General features: G+C 36.3%; 1 protein-coding gene across 18 annotated transcripts in view; it reads left to right on the top strand.

Moving 5' to 3' along the window:
• The window catches only part of LOC131685498 (uncharacterized), a 238,077-nt gene extending 215,086 nt beyond the window's left edge, over positions 1 to 22,991 (top strand). For 13 of the 18 annotated variants that reach the window (XM_058969247.1, XM_058969252.1, XM_058969255.1 and 10 more), the window contains one exon: positions 624 to 22,991. In XM_058969247.1, coding sequence (XP_058825230.1) covers positions 624 to 708 — 85 coding nt within the window. In that variant the 3' untranslated portion in view covers positions 709 to 22,991. The remainder of the gene's footprint in view (positions 1 to 623) is intronic. The other 5 variants (XR_009304821.1, XM_058969261.1, XR_009304818.1 and 2 more) reach the window with 4 other exon arrangements.
• Positions 22,992 to 23,284: the final 293 nt, after the last annotated feature.

Consider the following 23,284-nt stretch of genomic DNA (forward strand, 5'->3'; position numbering starts at 1 on the left):
TGGCCTAAGCAGCGCATGGTGGTTGGTTTTAGATCATACTAACGAGCTTAAACAATTTTCGGAGAAAAGATTTCTCAATCCTCGACATCTCATAAACATCTTTTAAACTCACTGTATAAATATTTTCATTGGTTTCACTGTAAATACAGTTAATTAGATTTTGAAAGAAACATATGAACTTATTCGAAGCTGTATTTATGTAAATGTTTTTACGTTCGTTACTTGTTCTCAGTTGTATCGATGCATACATATCGCTATTAAAGCAATCATTCGCTGCACTTTCTGTCCCCTTTATACGTTTCTCGCACAAATATTAGATCGTTCGACATGTTAGCATACGCTTATGATTGCCATTGAATATTAATTTTCTCATGTTCGTATACATACGATTAACTAAGCATCTCTCATCTCAGCTAGCACATAAATGATCTGCCAAAATTCACTAACCCACGTATATTTTTCTCTTCTCCGCCGATTCCCTTTCTCTCTCTCACACACACAAACACCAACTTTCATCTGAAAACTACTTCCGGATACCCCTCCTCCATACAACCCATTTCCCTGCATCATCCACCACTACCACCAACGCCTCCGCCACCCTGCCCATACGTTCTCTTCCGCAGGTCATATGACGAGGATGATGATTACGAGTCCAATATTGACATTTTAGAGACACAGTTAGATGATTGTTTGCTGAACGAATGGTGAGACGAGGGGAGCGGCGGACCACGTGGCCGCCGAAAGTCTGGCACCACTGCTACCGACACCAGCAACGGTGGCGATCTCGTTCCTCCGGAAACGGTCACCGTGCTCCAGGATGAGGACCTGGAGCGGATCGAGCAGGAGATCCTGGACGAGCTGAATCAGTTCTAAGAAAAAATAAAAAAAAAACAGAAAACGCGGGAGACTGAAAGAGACGGAAACAAATAATTAATCTATCAGATATTAAAAAAATAATTAACGCCTACAAAAACGCTGACAGCTACACCGAGAGACAGTTACATGTGAAGTAGAAAAATAATGTTCATGATACTATTTTTAGAACGGAATTTTGGGACTGGATGCGATATTGGATCGGATTTGTAAAAAACAAAAACCTTGTGTCATGCAGTCTTGTGTAATCATCATCGTCTTCATGTTCTTATAACATAGCCATTAGCAGCATCATCGTCAGCATCATTAACGTCATCATCGCTGGAGCAAAACCACACGAAACGAGTAGATATCACACAGAAACAATGAACCTTTTTGCTGTGTAGAGTTGTTTACAGTCAGTGAAATTGCATGTGTAATTTTAACCAGGAATCTCGAAGTATTTTTGAACTGTCTAACTGTAACCAACGAAGCAAACACAAATGGAATTTCCGCACTCATACGTGGATTTGAGCATCTTTTAAATACGACGGATAATGAAACTAAACATATTGACACACACACAAAGTAGGCGATCGTTTTTGATTGCTTTTTTTCTGAGAGCCAAGGTTAGGTGAGTTTCGATGTTTTATTTTAATTGCAGATAATTTATTAGTAGGATACAAAACCGCTATAGTATATTAAGTTTGGGCTCCTGGAGTTATTGCAAATTATGAAAACATGTAGCAACTAAACGCCATGCATGATAAAGATTTTTTTTTAATATAATCAAGCGTCAGAAAAATAACCTAGTTACCATTGGATAATGTAAAGGAAAAACAGAATATGTATCTCACAGCGGTGTCCACAAATGGCCCCAAGAAAAATATATGTGCTTGAGAGAATACTATCGTAATTCGTCATTATAATCATTGCTATTTCCACGTGCTGCTTGAAACTGAAACCATGCTATATATTGTACGTTTCATTGGAAACGTATCTTTCACATATTTTGATGCAACGATTAACACTCTTAAATAGATGTCTTCCGTATAATTGCACTGTAATAATAATGAAAAGCAGTTGCATTTCACCATCTAAACTAGACCAACATGTGAAAAGGGCGTAAGTACAAATGAGAGTCTCTCTTTGTTTACTTTCTCTTTCGTCAATTACTCGTCCGCTTTTACCTTTGCTGCTTAACTCTTAGCATAATACGCTAGGCGAAATCAGAGCCTTTCGTTATATACTGAAAAAATGTTGGGAAGTTTTATAATGAAGCCATAATAATCGAAAGAGAAAGTGAACACTCTCATATGCACTTACGCTCTTTTCACTTGTTGGTCTAGAAATAACAGATACTAGTATTTCGACTACAATGGACCGATGTTGAGGGCGATTTGGTAGATTCGTGTCTTTCTTAACGAAAGCTTTACCCTTTCCTGTGTGCCAATTTAGAGAAGAGTGTACTATACTTCTCACATAAAGGGCGCAACCTCTTTTGCAGACAAACAGGTCGTTCGAGGGTCACATTGCTTTCCATACTAACGCTTTTGAGCAAATTTCTCGGCTTGAATATACCTGCCCCCATCGCTCACATCCTTTCCTACAACAGTATACATAATATTGTTTATCTGAAAGGGCTTTTGAGTCCTCTTTCACACAGATCTCGTCGTCCATCAAAAACCATGCATCCGGTCGCTGAAAACTCGTGAGTGTAGTTATTGGACTTTTGTTGCAGTAGGTTGCTTCTGGTCTGCACTTTGATTGGAGATTTTCTACTTTTTATAGGTTGTCAGGTTGTACCGTTTCTTGAAACATTCGATCAATCCAACGCTCGTTCCCTCTTTTTTGGCTAAATCACGTATCGACATTGAATTAGTCTTTTTGATTAGAGATACCACTTTCTGGTCCAATTTTGGATTGAAAAATTCCAAATTTTCTGCCTCTTCCTGACAGTTCATCCAAAGAATAGTGTATGACTTCCAATGTGCTTTGTGAATTTTCGTATAGGTTCACCCTTTTCACTTGTCCAACACCTTAATTTTTATGCCATTTTGAAAACGAAGAATTTAAAAATCGTACAAAACAGTAAACAAACGAAAGATGACAGTCAAATGCACAGCATGCTCCAGCATGTGATAAGCACGAATAAGTACAGTTTCGGTACAATCATTACAATTTGGAGTTTTACTGTAAAAATACGACTGTTTTGAAAACGTTGTAGCTCTCTACAATACCCGAATTGCGAGATTTTTTATATCGAGGAAATTTAGGACACACCTAGGGCCTAAAGTCTAAATCTATTTCGGAGTTTTTCGGAATTCGCAAAAAAACTGTTTTTGTCGAAATATATTTTTATCCAGGATCGTTTTTGTTTTGTTTGGTTTTGACAATAGACTTTTTTCTTTCTTGGGTACATTAACCACTGCGACCAGTGTTTTGATCTATTGTGGTATATTCCCTGTTTAATATATGCTTACCAGGTCAGCTAATTACGATCTGTTTGAGTAGCTGCTGTTACTGGTTTTTAGCATTTTCCTACTCAGTTATTATATATCGGATGAAAATAACTACTTTTTTAAGAAAAGATTGACCAAATTCTCGATGGTACAATTAGTCCCAATCCGAAGAATATGTTCCCTTTTGTGAATGGTGCAGGACAATTGCACAATAAATGTTCCGAAGATTCTCTATCACCATTGCGGGAACGAGAGATGTCATCTTGAAGTCTTCCCAATTATCTTCATGTGATTACTGTGGTAGCAATGTAATTAATCCGGTATAAGTACTGAAATCCTTCTTAGATAAGCTAAGAAGTTTTGAGCCACTTTATTATCTGGTGTCATGAATCGTTTGCTCTGTCCAGCTGCTGAGGTGTTTTTCCAGTTGGATTTCACGATATTACTCTGCCAATTTTTAAGCTCTTCTTTCAGAGAACAACCAGATATACCACAGAATGGCTCTGGGCCAATGAATTGCTTCAAAGAGCCTAACCTTGCGAATTGATATTGAGATGTTTTCCCAGGGCCCGTGACTCCAGCTCCAACCCCGAGCAAATACTCATGGCTTCAAACACCACATAGCCCCTTGAAAAGACCTGCCAAAATTCACAACCATCAAGACACCATAAAATGGTCTCAATAACCCATAAATACACCAACATATGGTATTTCATATGGGATCTACCGGACCATGGTGATGGTGTTTTCATGGGTTGAACCCATTTCAAACACCCATGTCAAACCCCATGAGCATGGGTGTATTATGGGCTTTTCGTTTGCTCGGGACTCTATTGCCCATTTTCGAACCATCGGTTTAAAAAAATAATAGATCCTGAAGGAACTTGAGGACCTCCAGATTCCCATTCAATACGTTCTGTTTCGAATATATTGAATGGTTTTTCAAATGTGTACTTTTTTCTCCATCCAGTCTTCGTTAGTTAGTACAATGGGATTGATTACAAAGTTTCCTAGGGCACTTAAATGTTCTGAAAGGTTTCCTTTTAACAAATTTTTAGTGCGGTTTAGCTTCAGTGCAGCCTTTTCGGCTTCCAAGTGCACCATTTGATGTAATAGAAGTACGTTAAGCTGTGTATCTAAGGCCTTGGTTGGAGTGCTAGTTTTCCAAGTTTGTTTTGAAAAATGTTTTGCTTAGTCTTCGGCTACCAAACCAAAACTGCATAAGTAACTCTGGGTTTCACGATAGCCATGTGGATCATTTTGGCCTTAGTCCCCATTGAGTTCCAAAAATTGGTTTAGTTATCCACAAGGCATTGGTCGCCTTGTTTATTGCTTGCTGTAAATGTGAACTGCAGCTTAGCTTTTTATCAAGAGCAATACCTAGATATTTTACTTCAGATGAAAGTTTTAGTACAGTATTTCCCAATAGTAGCTCGCTTATTGCATATTGTCTTTTCTTTGTGAATGGAACGATGGTTGTTCTGGAAGGATTTATGTTTAGCCCTTCTCGCGGTTAGTTGTAACATTTTAGAATTTGCCACGAACAAGTATGACCACATCATCCGCAAATCCAATAATTTTGAAGCCTTGTGCTTTCAGATTTGTAATAAGCTAATCAACCACTAGAGACCACAGAAGGGGTGACAGTACTCCTCCTTGTGGGCACCCTTTTGTGGTCTTCACTGTATGTAATCCAGAAACTTCCAAGATTTGCATCGAACTAATCCACTCGATGATGCATTTATCGAAGCTGCATTTTAACAAAGACGTTTTCATTGAATCGTATGATGCATTGTCAAACGCTCTTTCTATATTGAGGACACAGCTAGTACGATTTCTTTTGTTTGGATTGATTTTTCAATTCTAGAAACTAGAGATTGAAGTGCTGTACTTGTTGATTTGCCTGCTTGATAAGCGAATTGAAATTTGATTTTATATACTCGTCTATCCGTTTCTCCATTGTTTTCAGCATTATGGACGAAAGACTTATATTTAGGTGAGTTTTAGTCTCTTTAGGTGGCCTTAGGATTAAATACTACTTTACTCTGTCTCTAAGTAGTTGGGATGTATCCGAGCGTTGAGCTAGCTCTGAACAGTTTCATAAGTGGAGCGTAAAGAATTTCTTTACTTCTTCGAAGAAGTGTAGGAAATATCCCGTCTTTGCCAGGTGATTCATATGGTTCAAACGAATCAATTGCCCATTGCACCCTAGAATCTTTAAATATCTGATTAGCCAAATTTCGATTTTCACTAGTGTTGTTTGGTTTGTTAATAATTATTTTGTTAGTTGCCTAACTTAAAAGAGACACGGAATCAGGAAAAGGAACTTTCATATAGCGTCCATTTTCTATTGTCAGAGTTCCGAGTCAATTTGTGTGGTCCTTTGAAGGAACTTTCGGTAATCTTGCAACTTCTGGAGTATGTTCAATGTTTTCATAAGCACGCCTCCAGTCTTTACGTTTAGATCGCTTTATCTCTATTGTATTCGGTGAGAGATTCTCTATATTGTTCCCATTGTGATGTCTTCGAATACGTTTCTTTGCTCACGTCAAATTTGTAAAAAAATGGAAAGGTTCCGTCGTTGGTCTGTACTTAAAAAGATTTTAAGATCAAAGTTTGTTTTATTATGATAAGAGTTGTTGTGAATTTCTGAAATTTATGAAAATAAGTACATGCGCGATGAAAAACATCAGTTTTAGTGATAGGCAACTTGAATTTTTCAATCGACCTTGTTTTATTTGTGTCGAGGAATGTAAGAGACGAGAGTGTAAAGCAAGTATGATTGTCCAAAATTTTAAATCGAAGCAAATGTTTTACGATTCGTGGTGGAGAACGTCCTATTCGTGGTCGAGAAACTCCAACGAAGTATACGTGCTCACATACAGTATTTTGCTGGAGATCAGTCTCACATGAAACGTAACAGTGAAAATAAGTGTGCTGTTTTCAAGAATAAATGCTGATGCTGATCATCAAACGTAGCTGTTGGGAATCAAAAGAGTTTTAATGTGATTTAAAATCAATTATCTGGTGAGATCAATCCAATTCATATTTCTTTTTCATCTGTCAATTATATAGCTCTAGCGACTATTGTATGTTTATGTAATTGTCATATCTTCAAAATGAAATTATATGAAACGTTTTAAAGTAATTGTGCAATCGATATTGGTTTCCGATTGACGAGTTAGTGATTTGTACATGTTCTTGCCAATGCGCCGTTGTACAGAGGAGTTCGATTTTGGCTATTTCGATCCCGTCAAATTGAAAAAAATACAACTTCCAGTGCTAGAGAATTCTTTCACCCACTGATGCTTCCTTGAGTCCTATTCCATGCATGCCTATTTAACTCTTTTACAATTTTTCAGCGAACTACCCACTTGCATTGAGCTACTGTGGCTTTGCTCTGCCAACAGAACCCTCGACTTTGCCATCGGCATTCGTTCGACAATGAACAATTTGATATTATAATACCTGCCTTCCTATTTGCAGAATGATCTTTAGCGGCCATGACACGTTCATTGTTTTGGTCAATACTAGAAAGTGTAGACAAAAGTATTGAACGCGCAATGGAAAAAATAGAGCGAGTGAAGGCGCCTTAACCTAGGCTTATTAGCCAGGGCAAGGTGTAAATACCTCTGTCCCATCCCAACGGACCAAAGGAGTGACATTAACCTTCTTAGCAAAGTCACTCCCAACGATTTATTTTATCCCCTTTAAATTGAAACGGTCGGTAGGGTTGTCCTCGTTTCTTCCTACTTTACGATTCAAAATAATTCGTTAATTAAATTATATATTAAATGCATAATTTAATTGCCGTTTAATTTTGAAACATCTTCAAACCCAACTCTGCACAGTAGGCCTGGTCGTTTTAATATTTGCGACATATGAAAATCTGTTTCAAATATTAATCTTGACAAGAAAAACATTTCAGAATAACTGCAGTGTTTTCCAGGATGCTTTTCAATACTGGCTGTGTAAGGGTTAGAATAGAATAGAATAGAATAGAATTGTTCCCATTGTGATGTCTTCTTTGCCCTGTTGAACAATTTACGAGCGCTTTTTCTAAGTTGTTCTAGTCTTTTGTTCCACCAAGATACATCTCTATTTGAAGAGCGTTCCCGAGCAAAGTCCAACATCAAAATTACAGCAAATAGACAACATATTTTGATATCAAGCATCAAATTGAAATCTTATTTTGATATCAGTTTAAACTTTTTCAGATATGACATCATATTTTGATCTCATTTTGATGTGCTTACATTTTTAGAAAAAAAAAAATGTTTATTTCTATTTGTTCGCGCACATTCAAGCGTCTGTAAAGCTGTCGGATAATTATGACGAGGGAAATTGTTCGGTTCGCGCTGTAGTAAGAACTCGCGGTCACATTAACTAATTTCAGTGGGTTTATTCCATACTTATCATAAGCACAAACTGTCCAGTATAAAACAAGAGCGTATCCGATATAATTCAACTGTAATTTATTGTACAGTGCAGTACTGTAAAGAGGTTTTCGTTTGATGATAACTGTTTAGTACTGACTGACTGTAGATAATTCTTGATACTAGCTCTTAATATCAACTTTGAATGATGACTGTTTGACTGTTAATTGTTTGAACTATATATAGGTTGCTACCACTATTAGATGAACACAACTGTTCATACAGGAAATGAGAATATTCTAGAACCTTATCTATGTATGCGTGAAACGCAACTGATTGCTTCAAGCTGTTCCGTAACGTACAGCTACTCGAATTTTAGGCTAGTAATAAACTGTTTTGAACTACAGTGGGTTCATGCTAAAATGATTCAACAATGCTAAGACTGGCGTAAACACTATTTCTTTAACAAACATCAAATTAATTACACATTTTGTTATCAATGAAATATTTCACAATCTCAATGAGTTTTCAATTTGCTTTCACTGATAGCATGAATAGTTTTCTGTTTGATGTCATAGTGCAATTTTTCTGCTTTCGATTTTGATCTTTTAACCGTTAAAACGATCAAAATGATAACAACCTGAGCAATCATTCCCTACTGCATCACAACATCAAGTTTAGTTCTCAATTTATCAGACTCTGCTCGGGCAGCTAGTTGAATTCTTCTGAGGCTGCTTCGAGATCCTGTTTAGTTACTGTAGTCCCTTCCAAAGTACCAATATCTACATTTTAATTATTTTAATGTAACTCTCAATATAGACAATAGATTTAGGGTGATACGCCCTGTTTTCGGATGATTTTTTTTGTTCTAGGTGGAATATTGGGAACCTAACCCAGGTGAGCTATGTACGATTTACCATCTATGTTATGCCCTCCGCACATATTTAGGGTTCTTTTTATTATATACTATATAAAAGTTTACTAAAGAGAGCCCAACCAGGATATCATTCTTCGAAGTAACTTTCAAGAGCTGTTTTACGACTTCTTGATTGTCCGGGGTCCAGGATGCATTCCTATTCTCCAAAGTAAATCAAAATGGGTATAGTATAAATTAAAGAAACCTTATTATAGACCTATAAATCAAACATCTAAAGCTCGCTCGAATTCTAGGCTGTGTAGCAAAAGTTTATGTAGTTTAAAGCCGTGATTTTCAACATGGGACCAAGAAGCCTTCACAGGGGGTTCGCGAAGAAAAATATATTTTCCGTGTGCATACACGCTCATTCATAACAACTCAAATTTGAGTGGCATGCCACTCTATTTCATAAAACGTGCACGTAGTCAAAAAATGAGTTTGTCTAATTCACTCAGTTTTGAGTTTGGGATGCAAATGTCAAATTTGAGTACGTTTTACTCAAAAAGAAAATGAGAAAAATAATCATTCAGTATTTTTAATTTTATTATAAATAATGTCAACGGTACTTCAACTATCATTTACCTGTACCTCCAAGCGCTGGCGATGTCTGGAAATATAATCCGACGACGTTTTTGGACATCTCTTTAAGGGCCAATCGGCACTTCGTAGTAATGGCAGAAACTATAAAAACAAAATAGAAAGTTAGATTTGAATAGAACTAATACTCAGAGAAACCTACCTTTTAATTTTCTGAATGTTCCGCGTTGACTTTACAGCTAATAGGTACGAGGCATAATCTTTTATCATGGTTTCAATCGACGTCAAATTCTACGCACTTTTTATTGAGAATAACTATTTTTTCAAGAGAAAAAATTTAAAAAATTAATGGTTACTCATCAGTTGAGTTAATTCTACTCAAATTAAAACTCATTTTTTGACATATTGCCTATATTTTTGAAATTGAGTGTTCTGTACTCAAATTTTGAGTAATTTTGAATGAGCGTGTATTGAATTTCACGTCCTGTTTCCTAAAAAACTGAAAATAATTCGAAATTGATAGCATACAAAATCCATTTTTATCCGTGTGGGTCCGCAGCAGCCCAGGGTAATTTCTAAGATGTCAGCTGCTTTCTGCCGGCGACTGTATTTTTTAATGTCATGACAGGTACACCAAAGATCCTGGCTGTCGTTTTAATTGAGTTTCCTTTTAAAACGAACGATATTACTCGTTTTAGATTTTGCGGGTTTGTTGTAGAGTTACTATATTAAGAGTTAGGCGGACACAAAAGCCGGAAAACTGGCAGCTATGATTTCAGGAAAAAAACACCGGCATCCCATGCAAATGTTGATGATATGGTTTCATACCTCTTGATTTTTTTTTGTTCTTTTCGTTTCTCTGTACTCGATAACGCAAGGAAAGAGTGAAATAATTATAATCATAATCACAATACCTTTTCCATATAGAACTTGTTATGTGACGTCATGCTCGATTGGCTCCGCCATTTGACATGTTCACTTGGCTCCGTTCAGTGTCTCCGCCTAACTATGAATATAGTAACTATAGTTTGTAGTAATACAATTTTTTCCCGAGGCTTTGTACATTCTTGACATTCTGAAAAATACATGATGAATATGACTCTGGGATGCGAAAGTGCATTTACTAACCTGAATTCTAGTAGAATAACAACAAGATGATTAATTAGCAGGTATTCAAGCAGTAAAAACAGTAATCAAAACAACGGGGACTAAACATGACAGATGAACGAAAACCGCCAGTGCTGCTAGTATATATTATTCTAATTGATATCTTTCATTAGAAAAATAAAAAATTTCTTGGATGAAAACCGGCAGGCATTGTGAAAATGTATTTTGTATATCTTTAAATAACTTGAAAGTGTCCGTTTGCAATAATGATAAGGATCATTTGATCCCACGGATCAAGTGTTCTCGTTAATAGGATTTTATAAAGTATTGTATTTAGTTATTTTTTTTTTGATTTACTAACTACGCTATACTCGCCCCTAAAAATTTATTCAATTCTCGACAAACATATGATTACGGCTTAAAAGCCAACTGTCAAAATTCTCTTTGAAAGGAAATTCCGGACAAACCGTTACTGGTTAAACACAGTTCATAGCAGTTAATTAAAGAGAAATTTTTTTCTCTTTTGTTTTCTACCAACATCTGTGATTGGCGAGTAACGGTTTGTCCAGAATTTCCTCTCAAAGGGAATTTTGACAGTTGGCTTTAAGGCCGTAATCATATGTTTGTCGAGAATTTGTTTTAAGTTGAAGTCCATAAAAATCATCCGATCGCTAGGGAGGCTGAATTTTTCTAGCGCTCGCGTTTGTCAACATGATCATCGGTAGCTGATGGATCAAATTTAAAAGCCTTCCCTCATTACGCTTTCATTATGGTATACTGTAAGCTGGTTCCTCTCACTCAAACTCAGCTCGACTCAGCCAAGTTTCTCTTTCATTCCGACAGTGAACTAAGAAGCAGGTTCGAAATCTGTTGTTTCATAATTAAATGTTGGCTAATACTATCCGATACTTTTAGCAATCAATTTTTAATTTGGAATGCAAATATACAAGATGTTGACATTTAAATTCCAGCGATTCAGTAATGAAAAATATTGCAATGGTAATATCAATGATTCGTCGCTTGAACTAAGGGTGATTGAATAAGCCAAATATGACCAAAACCCGACCAGACTATACTCGAACCCGATTTTTTTAAATCGGAAGAACCCGAACCTGAGAATTTTAAAATTGAAAAATCCGTGCCGGATCCGAAAACCGAGTTGTGATTTCAGACTCCAGTACCTCTGTACTAAATGGTTTGTAGATTGAAAAAGGCATCACCCCAGAAGGTGAAAGAATAAAAATGTTCAGGGTAGTTACGTTACGGCTGTTACGTAGCACATACTTCATTTGGCGAACTTGTTGCCAGTTTGTACTTAATATAGTCTCAGTTCTCTTGAAGGCCAGTTTAGTTCAGCTGGGTCGGTCAGCGTCTTCGCTAAACTTTTATCTCAAAAAGTCACTACTGTAGCCTGTCGAATGGTTCGACCCGATGTTTTCTTTTGAGGACCAATTGGAAAAATTTCAATGTAGGCATACAAAGTAAATTAAAAATGTACATGTTTAGGCACATCCTCTCATTACTTTACGTTTTAGGAACGTTGTAATACAAAGTGTAAGTAGGGACTACCCACCACTTGAGAACTAAATTTTACCTGCCCAGCAGACCCTTGGTAACAGGGCGGCCTAGATTGTTTTTCCTAAAGCACGCAAAAAGGATATCAAATAAACATTAAATTTCACCGTTTTATTCTTCACTCCAAACTCCTCTCACTGCACCGTATGCTGATCGTCAATTTGCTGCTGATGTTGGGCGGAAGCCGCAGGTTACCTCAATTATTAGAGCCTCCCCTGCGGCGATGGCGAAATAACGCCGGATTGTCTACCTATCGTAAACGATCCCGGAAATCACCGCAGTGATCTTTCAAGAGGGAACCTTTGTACGCCCTACTCCGTTAACTATGGAGGCAAAAAATACTACATCTATTTGGACTAATAACAACGTTCATGTATATCCATTTAAACAAAATTTAACTCCAAAACATGAAAACTATACTGAAAAGCGTAAAGAAATATTTTCTTACCCAGTACTAAATTGTTAGAAATAAATACACACTAAAAAGATTAATATTACAGCTGACGTAAAGAGGTTCGCGTTGTAATTCTTTGTCTGTTCATCGAATTTTACATGGTTTAACCTGTAAAATAACGAGCCGCGACTCGGAAAGTTTGTGTAAGATAGCTTACGTTATGCGTTGGGGTGGTCGCAGTTAATAGAGAGGCGTGCTCAGTGAGCAAATGGTTACCGGTTGTCATTTTTTTCTAGTGACGCTACGGTCATATAATTTTTGAATCGTACGTAACATTCCGCTATCTGTGTAGAACATAAAAAGAGAAGGGATTTTAAATTCACCAGGTGATACCGACTTTTACAGTATCTTTATGAGTAAAGAAAAATCGAGTCTGGTAAAATAGCAATGATTATAAAAGACAACACATCATTTGATCAGCGTAACATCCAACATTTTATCTTTACAGTTTAGCTTGTGAAAAATACGTAGGTGCCAAAGTTTAATGTAATACACAAGTTTAATTTACATGGATTGCCATTTCCATTCAATCAAAAGCTGCTTAAACAAGTCAAGAGCAATCCGTCCTTTGAACAAGTTGTGACAAAATACAAACGAAAAGGAATTGCGTTACGCACTAGGAATCATCATCAGCGCCAAATCATAGCAAACGAGTAACAAACAAAAACTCATGATCTAGCAACACATTCGTTCTTCAAGCACTAACTCGGAACCAAAATCAGCATCGTCGTTGCGCGCTCTCTGCATTCTAACTTTCAACATGCCAGCGAATAACAATAACAACACGAATGAAGCAAACGCATAGTGAAAAACACACTAATCCATCAGACGCGCTATACATATACTATGTAGTGAATGGCATATTGCATACATTGATGACAAATGATTAAATCTGTATTGTATTTCCGCCTGGCAGTGAGGGAAGCGATAGCGATAGCGACGGAGAAGTCCAAAGTCTTCGGATAAGCTGGCGGGAACGGTACCTGCGGAAGCGGCGTAACAGAAAGAAGAGGAAGTAGGCACCGTTTGACAACCGCTGTACATATAGTAGGCAACTTTGGTTTGTCGGCAATTGCAGATATTAGGTAGGTTTTGTTTTATATTGGCATTATTGTTTTATTTTCTGTAAATTTTTTATTGATTGACCTCGGTTATAAGTAGCCTATTTATCTAGAGAGGCGTACTGAATTTTGAGCATACAATTGAGGAAACAAAATGGCATAATGACTAACTAACACAATTAGAGTAGGCCATGACATTCATTCACCATGATATACCGTGAGAACTCTACCTTAGAATAAACAAAAGTAAAACAAACTGAATTTACCTTAAAAATATTACTATAGGCAGAGAAATCGATTAGTTTTATAATCAAACCTTTTCCGATACATGGCATCTGAAAAATGAAAATCGTTCCTAGGGTGAACGATATAGTGTAAACCAAACTAAGCTGATATTAAATGTATTCTACGGCATGCAGACACAAACCAACCAACAGGAAACCAAATAGATCTGTTAGATTTGAACAGAAAAAGAGATCAAATAGAGATGTCTAGCCAGTAAGAACCTTTTTCTATGAAGCAACCATTTTTCTACAAAAAAGCAGACAAGTAACCCTCTGGAAAACAAGTAATTCACACCAACATATACAAATAGTGGAAATAGAATAAAATGTGTCTATATGGAAAGTATAACATCCCGTACACGAACCGAAGCACATTGATGTCAAACATATAAAGGAAACCAGCTGTCACGTCAGGAAACAAAATGGCGTCTTTCACTCGATAGACTTACGGATCTTTCAAGTTATGAGAACAGTAAAACAATACACCATTTTATCGACTTGTGTAACTTTGAACGTTGTTTATGGAAAACACATTTATATATTTGAACAAACAACAAGCGCATATCTAGTTATTTAATTCGTAACCCTAATCTAGTCCAATTTGTGCTAACAACCAATCAAGATGGCGTCGCTCCACCTGCCAAGAAAAAAAGAGCTCATTGAATCGGAGGTCACTAAAATATGCTCTTACCAAAACTTCCCCCCTTCACCCCTAGCCACTCTATATATATGTAAACAATCTATCTATCTTTTTCCTAAGCATATATATTAAAAAAAAACCCACACGTATATATTTATTTGCGGCTTCCCTCGTAAATATATGTAATCGATTGCGAATTCCCAAACTGAAATGAATGAGTGCAGCGCAGATCAGAGCTTGTTTGTTAAGTTTTAAACTAGTTTATGCTAAGTTTTTTCTTTAAGCAAACTGTTCAACTAAGTACATTCAAATTATTTATTACGAAATAAAAGCGAATCGCCATGGTTCGGAAGAGCGCGGAAGCAAGCTACGATACCAAGAAGAATGGAAACGTTTTCGTATCCAATGAGTTTGGGCATGGAACCCTTCCCTTAGACTAAACTAGGTGAGCCCCTAAACTGGTTTTGTTTTGTATTTCTATTGGACCTTTTTCCGTCGGACCTAATCCGTGTGTGCTACAAAACGCTGTTAAATATAAAATTTTCTTGCCATCATAAAGTTTCTAACGTCGTTGATTCTTCACTCATGGAAGTCACTCTCCACTGTAGTTGAAAGGCGGTATTCAAATATCAATAAGGATATAATAAATTATTGCCTTTGTTAGGTACTCAACAAACTCCACCATATTCAGCTGACTGTCACTCCGATTGGTCTAAGCTATTACCACAGGGATCTATTACGCTTTGCTAAATAGACCTTTCCGTCAATCTATCTCTAGCTTTTCAACTTTGAGAGGAATCAGCCGGCCATTCCAAGCCAGCATCCTCTGTTGTAAAAATCAAAACAACCCAATGTAAAAGCATGTGCTAGGCTCACCATGTGTTAAAGCCTGTAGATTAGAGTGGGACACGGTCATATGAAAAAAAATAAAATAAAATTTCGCTCCGAGTAACCTTCTGGGTCCCACTAAGGTACCAGATCACCTCTGCAAATTTTAAGCTCGATCGGTGAAACTATATTTTTGCGCCCACGGTTTAAAGTTTACATAGGATTTCGTTTGGGAAAATCGACTTTTGCAAAATAATTTTTTCAAGAGTCGCCTGGCAATGGATATCTGATTTTTATAGAAAATTTGTCAAGGAAACAAACTCTCGAAGACCGCGAAACGATCGGATGCGTGTGAAAAAAGTTATTAAGAAAAAATCGATTGATGCCCTGAAGCTTAATGAAAATTTCAATTGGGTCATTAAATGAGAAAAAAAAAAGTCGTTTTTTATTACTTACATCGATAAAGCTGATTTTCGTGATCGCAACAATATTTTTTTCCAACTCAGGAAACGTGAAAATAATATTAAAATTTAAAATAAAGAAATATGTTGACAGTCTGGATTTGACACTATAGGAAGGGTTTGACATATCGAATTTCACGACAAATGATGCCCTGTCAGAAAAAAATAAGGCATGTTTTCTCGGTTTTTCCACAGGGTTATTTTTATTTGACATAAACACCATACATTGCATATAGTTTTTTTTTCATTTTGGGTGTTGTCCTGATAGGCCAGATGTAAACAACCGCTGTTTTCCTATGTATGGTTGCCAAGTTTACATTAGATTTATTTTAAAAAACAAAAAAATCGTTTTTACGTATTACAACGAATTTTTTTTGAAATCATGTTATATTATGTATATTGGACCTAAAATTTATCGAATGGAACGGAAAACTATATATAGCTTAATGACCCAATTTTTATAGCATCACTGCTGCTGACGGTAGAATTATATACAAAAATTTCAACTTTTATTATGTACAAAAGAAGCCTCTATTTATCCCTCAAAACTCTTGTGAGGTGGCCAAATAGTTCCAAAAATTGATTTAGGCACATTAAGATGAAAACAAAATTGCATATAGTTAAAAACCAGCAGCAGTAGTGCTAGAAAAAAATAATATTCTCTCAATCGTCTGAGCATCAATCAGATTCTGCTTAATAACTTTTTTCCCAAGCCTCAGACCGTTTCATGGTCTTCGAGACTTTGTTTCTTTGTTAAATTCCCTATAGAAGCCACACGACGATTTATTTTTAGGAGGCAATGGGTGACTCCTGGAGGAATTATTTTCTGAAAGTTAATTTTCCCATGCAAAATCCCATGTAAACTTTAAACAGTGGGCGCAAAAATATAGTTTCAGGGATCGAGCTCAAAATTTACACAGTTGATCTAGGATCCAAATTGTACCTAAAAAGTTGCTCGGAGCGGAAATCTAATTTTTGTCTAATCTAATCACCCTACTGTACATCGCTATATCCTTGCTACCCCCTGTGCCTGACATACTAAACTGGATGAACTCCGTTTAATATTTGAATACTTTACGGTGACATCACAAATAAACTCAAATGTTCATTTTCAACAGATAGGTTTTACACCAACCGACATAACCTCATAAAATGAGCCGAATGAACTTGGTTTGACAATTCTCGGTGGTTTGTTTACATGGAAGTTACGTGAAGTTACGAATGTAACAGATGAGCACCCTTTGCACTCGCACTCACGCAACTCACAAAGTAAACAAACCACCAAGAATTGTCAAACATGAACTTTATTCATCATGAGTTCATTCGTGTCGTCATCTTGTAGAATTCAGTTGCGTGCTCGAATGTTCATTTTCAACAGTTCGTACTGTGGATGTGGAATCAAAATTCATCAAACAAAGTAAACAAAGTTTATTCTGTAGTATCAAACTGGCGCCCCGGGATCGACATCGTTGGGGTTCAACGGAGAGAAAAACTTCTGGTGTTATTTTTAGTGCTGGGCTGGACCGGTGTGATGCCACAGCGGAACAATCAACGCCAGTCAAAGAACGCGAAGTCTACTAGACTGTAAACAGAAATTAACTGGCAATTGAATACTTTACACTGACGTCACAAATGAACTGAGTGTTCATTTTTGACAGTTCGCTTGAAGTGTTTACATGGACTTAGAAAAATTCTTTACGATTTGCTTCGAGCGAATCTAGTCGTCCACAAATTTTTCTAAGTCCATGTAAACAGTACAAGTGAACTGTCAAGAAAAGTGAGGTTAACTGTGTCTGTAAAGAAACTAATACAGTTCTGTGTTAGCTGTGCTATTTCGCGGCTTGTTTTAATAAACAGCCAAACAGAAGCAAGAAGAAGAACGGTGAAATGAAGGCGTCCCTGAAAATTATCATTATCCCGATTATGTTTTAGAAAACTCTTTTTTTATTAACGACTAAGAGTGAGTCAATTTTCCTTTTTATGTTTTTAACGACATTCAATTAGCAAGAGATTGGAAAGTGAAGTGTTAAGAGCCATAGTACTCGAGGGAGAGCAAGGAGTTGAAGGAAGAAAGTTTAGAAAAGCGTAGAAAAGGGTCATATGAGCAAGCTTAGAGTTTACTGGCGACTTAACCCTATGTCTGCTACCGCAGGAGTCAGGATCTTTTGGCATTAGAAATGCGAATCACCTAAGTGTGCATCATGTCGGAACTGACAGTATGAAGTAAAAAGTTACTTTACGCTTGTCCGCACATGCCGCACATGCCGCAGACTCACTATAGTGTTTAATTGGGTCATTAAATGAGAAAAAAATATTACGTACATCAATAAAGCTGATTTTCGTGATTGCAACAATGTTTTTTTCCAACTCAGGAAACGTGAAAATAATATTAAAATATAAGATAAAGAAATATGTTGACAGTCTGGATTTGACACTATCAGAAGCATTTGACATATCGAATTAAATGATGCCCTGTCAGAAAAATTAATACATGTTTTCCTGGTTTTCCCGCAGGGTTATTTTTACTTTGGGAGGAAATTCAAGAAAAACCAATAATCGCCGATTATAAATCACAGCAGTAAACGAAAAAGAAAACTTTTCTCTTTCACCAAACGTTAGCATCCAGTCTCGACGAGTTACGGTTTGTCTGGAATTTTCTCTCAAAGTGAATTTTGACAGTATGCTTATTGGCCGTTTACAAAAAACACGCGTGATATTTTTTTTTTCATTTTGGGTGTTGTCTTGATAGGCCAGATTAGAGTCTGTGGTATTATAGAGTCCCGTACAGAGGAATGCGCAACACTGCCTAAAATGATGTCCTCCTCATTATTCCTGGCACCCACAGTTTTTGCTGTAACTTTGAGTGACTTCAACCGAGTTACACAGTGGAGTGAATTGAAAACCTGCTGTTTTGTGGTTTATTGCACTTTATTTATAATACTATTCCATGTAATTTATTTTACATTGTTACAAAGAAGTGTAATAAACTAAACACAGTGTCTTGTTTAGGCGATTGAAATATTTCGCCATGATATTATTTTTCTCGACACTAATACTTTTCTTGCATGTTTTCCGAAAAAAGAATGTTTGTTTACTTTGCACGATAGGTAGCCATGTGACTGTTCGATAGGTAGATTTGGCTTCACTCTGTGCGAACCTTTATAACATAAACAACGCCTTTGGGCCAGATGTAAACAACCGCAGTTTTCCTATGTATGGTTGCCAAGTATACATAGGATTTATTTTAAAAAACAAAAAAAATCGTTTTTTACGTAATGCAACGAATTTTTTTTTAAATAATGTTATATTATGTATATTGGACCTAAAATTTATCGAATGGAACGGAAAACTATATATAGCTTAATGACCCAATTATTGGCTCGAATCAAAACTCGTCAAAATGTCAATTAACAATAGGTTCATCCGGAGTTTTCATTTGTGTTTGTTTTATTTTGATTCTACCACCCAATGCACTATGGTCCCAAAGCTGTATTTAGGAAGACAAAACTGTTTGCGCCTAAACCGTTAGTTTTAGATATGTAGTATCTTCGGCGAACTTTCTTAGAACTTTCTTGCCGATTTTTTTATATTAGTTGAATTAGGGTGGTCCTTGTGGTTAGGGTGATCAACGTATCAACTTCTTAGATATATAAAATTCAGCTACATAATGTTCTACAAAGTTATAAATGAATCAAATTGAAGCAACTTTTCTGAAGAAACTATGTGGCTATCTCTAATGGTTCTTGTGCTATGATTTTTTCAATATTTAAGGTAGGGTGGCTCTGTAAAAATTGGTTTTCTATTAATATCTTTTTATGTGTTAATTTCTCGCCAATACTTTGTTCTAGAGGTTTTTAGAACTTTTGTAAATACATATTTTTGCCGAAGCAATGAAGTTTCTATCTCTTTTGTTTGCATAGTTACAGGCGATTTTCAAAACAAAAATGGTTTTTTTCAAAGCTATATATCTTCCAACATTGCAAATGGATTTTCAATATTTTAGTTTCATTTGAAAGATCGAAACTTTTCTAGTTTTTGGTAAAAAAACTGCGGGAGCGTTATTTCTGTAAAAAAAATTATTAATTTTTGAAAATGGTGTATTTTTCAACAAAAATCGTTCATAACTTTTCAAATAGATGAGATAATAACTTTGTTACTTCAGCAAAAATATTCGCCATGAAAAGTTCTAAAAGTGCTGCAAACAAAGTATTTACGATAAATCAATGTCTGAAGTGACAAATGAGAAATAGTGATTTTAAGGGATCACGTTTTCATCACTCAATCTCTTATGGTAAAATCAACTGAGAAATAGTCATTGTGTGTAATGCCGAATGTCATGGCAATTCTATTGGATTTGTAAACGTTTCTGAAAGAACAGTCTACGGTACATCTAAATGGTACAGTGGATTTACAGTTTACAGTATTTACAGTGTTATCTGCAAACTATCGTTAATTCTAAATCGGCCAACAAAAATTATCTATGCTCACTTAAGTAAATCCTTTTTGGTTTGGACTAGTGCTCAAAACGAGTGCTAAAAAGAAAATGCATTTGTTCACGTCTTGTTATCTTAAAACAAAATCTTGAAACGAGTTTGTTGTTCATAGCAGCGGAAATTATTGTATGCTTTGTCAACATTTATGCAATGTTTGAAACTATAAATTAATTATCGACTATAATAACGGCTGTGGGTAAGTTAAGGAAAGATTAACAATTTTTTATTACTTCAAAATAAATAAGTAAGTAAGTAAGAGGTCTGAAAATCGCTAACCGCGGTAAAATAACTCATAAAGCATAATTCCCTAGCATCTATATAATGCATGATGACGGTTGCTTTATTGGCCACGTAATAGATTTATTTAGAGTTTACTATAGTACACTATTAACACTATTGTAAATTCACGCTAACATGTAGTTGTACGGTAGAATGTTGTGTTTTCAAAAAGGGTCATATATTCAATAGATTTTCTGTGACTTTTGGTATTATCACACACAATGACTATTTCTCAGTTGATATTACCATAAGAGATTGAGTGATGAAAACGTGATCCCTTAAAATCACTATTTCTCATTTGTCACTTAAGACATTGATTTATCGTAAATACTTTGTTTGCAGCACTTTTAGAACTTTTTATGGCGAATATTTTTGCTGAAGTAACAAAGTTATTATCTCATCTATTTGAAAAGTTATGAACGATTTTTGTTGAAAAATACACCATTTTCAAAAATTAATAATTTTTTTTTACAGAAATAACGCTCCCGCAGTTTTTTTACCAAAAACTAGAAAAGTTTCGATCTTTCAAATGAAATTAAAATATTGAAAATCCATTTGCAATGTTGGAAGATATATAGCTTTGAAAAAGACCATTTTTGTTTTGAAAATCGCCTGTAACTATACAAACAAAAGAGATAGAAACTTCATTGCTTCGGCAAAAATGTGTATTTACAAAAGTTCTAAAAACCTCTAAAACGAAGTATTGGCGAGAAATTAACACATAAAAAGATATTAATAGAAAACCAATTTTTAAAGAGCCACCCTACCTTAAATATTGAAAAAATCATAGCACAAGAACCATTAGAGATAGCCACATAGTTTCTTCAGAAAAGTTGCTTCAATTTGGTTGATTTATAACTTTGTAGAACATTATGTAGCTGAATTTTATATATCTAAGAAGTTGATACGTTGAACACCCTAACTACAAGGACTACCCTAATTGAACTAATATAAAAAAATCGGCAAGAAAGTTCTAAGAAAGCTTGCCGAAGATACTACATATCTAAAACTAACGGTTTAGGCGCAAACAGTTTTGTCTTCCTAAATACAGCTTTGGGACCATAGTGCAATGTGGCTTTGCCACATCGATTTGTACTCGTGCTGTCCGACTAGGGATATCCCCTACGCTTGAGTAGGTTTGCTTGCTTCCGATGGCGAATCGGCGGCTACCTCGCCCGGCGGATCCTCAACGGTTTTGCGCAACTTTGATTCCTAGGCCTCGGTTATGCGGCTAAGCTGCATCATTCTTATACACCTTAAACAGAGGTTCCTGAAGGGTATCGGATGGTTCCTAAAACATATTCTGGAAAATAGAAATTTTCTGGCAATGCTACAGCTTCTCGTTAAACTCTAACGCTTATGCCACCTGGGCGCCAGTTTGACGCCACAGAATGAACTTGGTTTATATTCGCCGGAAGTTGAGTGGTAAGCGTGACCCGTCACTCATCCAGCTGAGGTCGATGAGATTTTCCTGAGGTAAAAAAAATCTGTGATCACGCCTTCCTTCGGAAGGGAAGTAAGGCCATTGATCCCCGGTCCATGAGTTGATGGATCAATATCTAGTCCAGATAGGGGAGTCACCTCGGTGTTTGGTCTCGTAGCGGAAATAGGCCAACGAAATATAACTAGAACACGAATAAGAAGAAGAAAAAGACAAAGGAGAAGAAGAAGAGCCAACACCCAGCCGAAAATTACTGAAATGAGACTGTAATTCTATTTAGTTAGTATTCCGGCTCTAGTGAAACAATTGATTCTAATTAGAATCGGCTGTGTCAGGAGCTGCAATACTGATTAGTTACTAGAACCAACCAGAATTTCGGCTCATTTTCCGTTTGAACATTGGCCGAAAATTGTTAAAATTCATGATTTTCACTTTTTAGAGGTCTAATATAATAGTTGACGGACAGTGCATAGCTTATGGCGAGACAAATTATTTGCGATCAAAAGGCCGTTTGGTTTGTATTTATCAATTCCGTCCTTGCGGAAATGCTCCCAAAATTGTAAAAACTTTGGCTAGAACAGTAAGGTAACGTACAGTTTAAGTTTAACGGGTAAGGTCCAATAGCAGACAAATTAAAGGTCCACTAAATTGAGGAATACCGGTTTTCTGGTTGTGGCTGGTGCTTTGATCGAGCTTCTTATTATTGTGTATTTATATCCCCCAATTGTACCTTTCGCTAAGTAGACCAGCAGTTCAGTCATTCAGTAGTTCAATTTAACCAGTTTATAGCTTGGAATAAAAACTTTTCAAAACCGCTTTTTCTTCCCGATCCTATCTAATCTAAAAAAACCGGAAAACTGAAACAACGTGGATTTCACTGTCAACTTCCGACAGTCAGCGTACTTTCGATTATAAGTGGATGAAGGGAAAACAAGAAAATGCCAAGGAATAAACTATTTATTTCATGAAAACAGACAAATGAAATTAAATCTCTAGTGGTTAATGTCACTAATTTAGTTATTTAGTGAACGTGTACGACCATTTTTTTTCTAGCAATTTTATTTATTCAGTAACACACAAAAAAACGAGATTCAGTAAATACTAGTACAGCAAACACTGATGAAAGCAAGTAATTTGAATAAAATACTTAACAATAACTAGTTATATCAGAAGGAAAAACAAAACCCAGAAAATAAAAAGATACTTGACGAAATGAACCAAACCAGCCTACTGTGCTTCCGTTATTTACATCCGAAAAAGAAGCGACCCTGCTTGTACCGAACATGCGCGAACCTTGGTAAGTGTGTCAAAATATCCTACCGTCACTCACTTCCGGCAACCCGGCCTGTTGGCCACGATCCTGCAGCTGTCGGCGTTGACGGCGGAGGTGGGTTCACCCTGTCCTCGGAGCAATGCCGACTACGCTGGTACCCATGGAAACCGAGAACTGCATAAATCAATACCTACGTGCCCTATTGCGCTACTGTGTGTGAAGCGTTGGTAACCGTTCAAGGTTAG

This window comes from Topomyia yanbarensis, chromosome 2 (assembly GCF_030247195.1).
Source record: "Topomyia yanbarensis strain Yona2022 chromosome 2, ASM3024719v1, whole genome shotgun sequence".
Classification (NCBI taxonomy): Eukaryota; Metazoa; Arthropoda; class Insecta; order Diptera; family Culicidae; genus Topomyia; species Topomyia yanbarensis.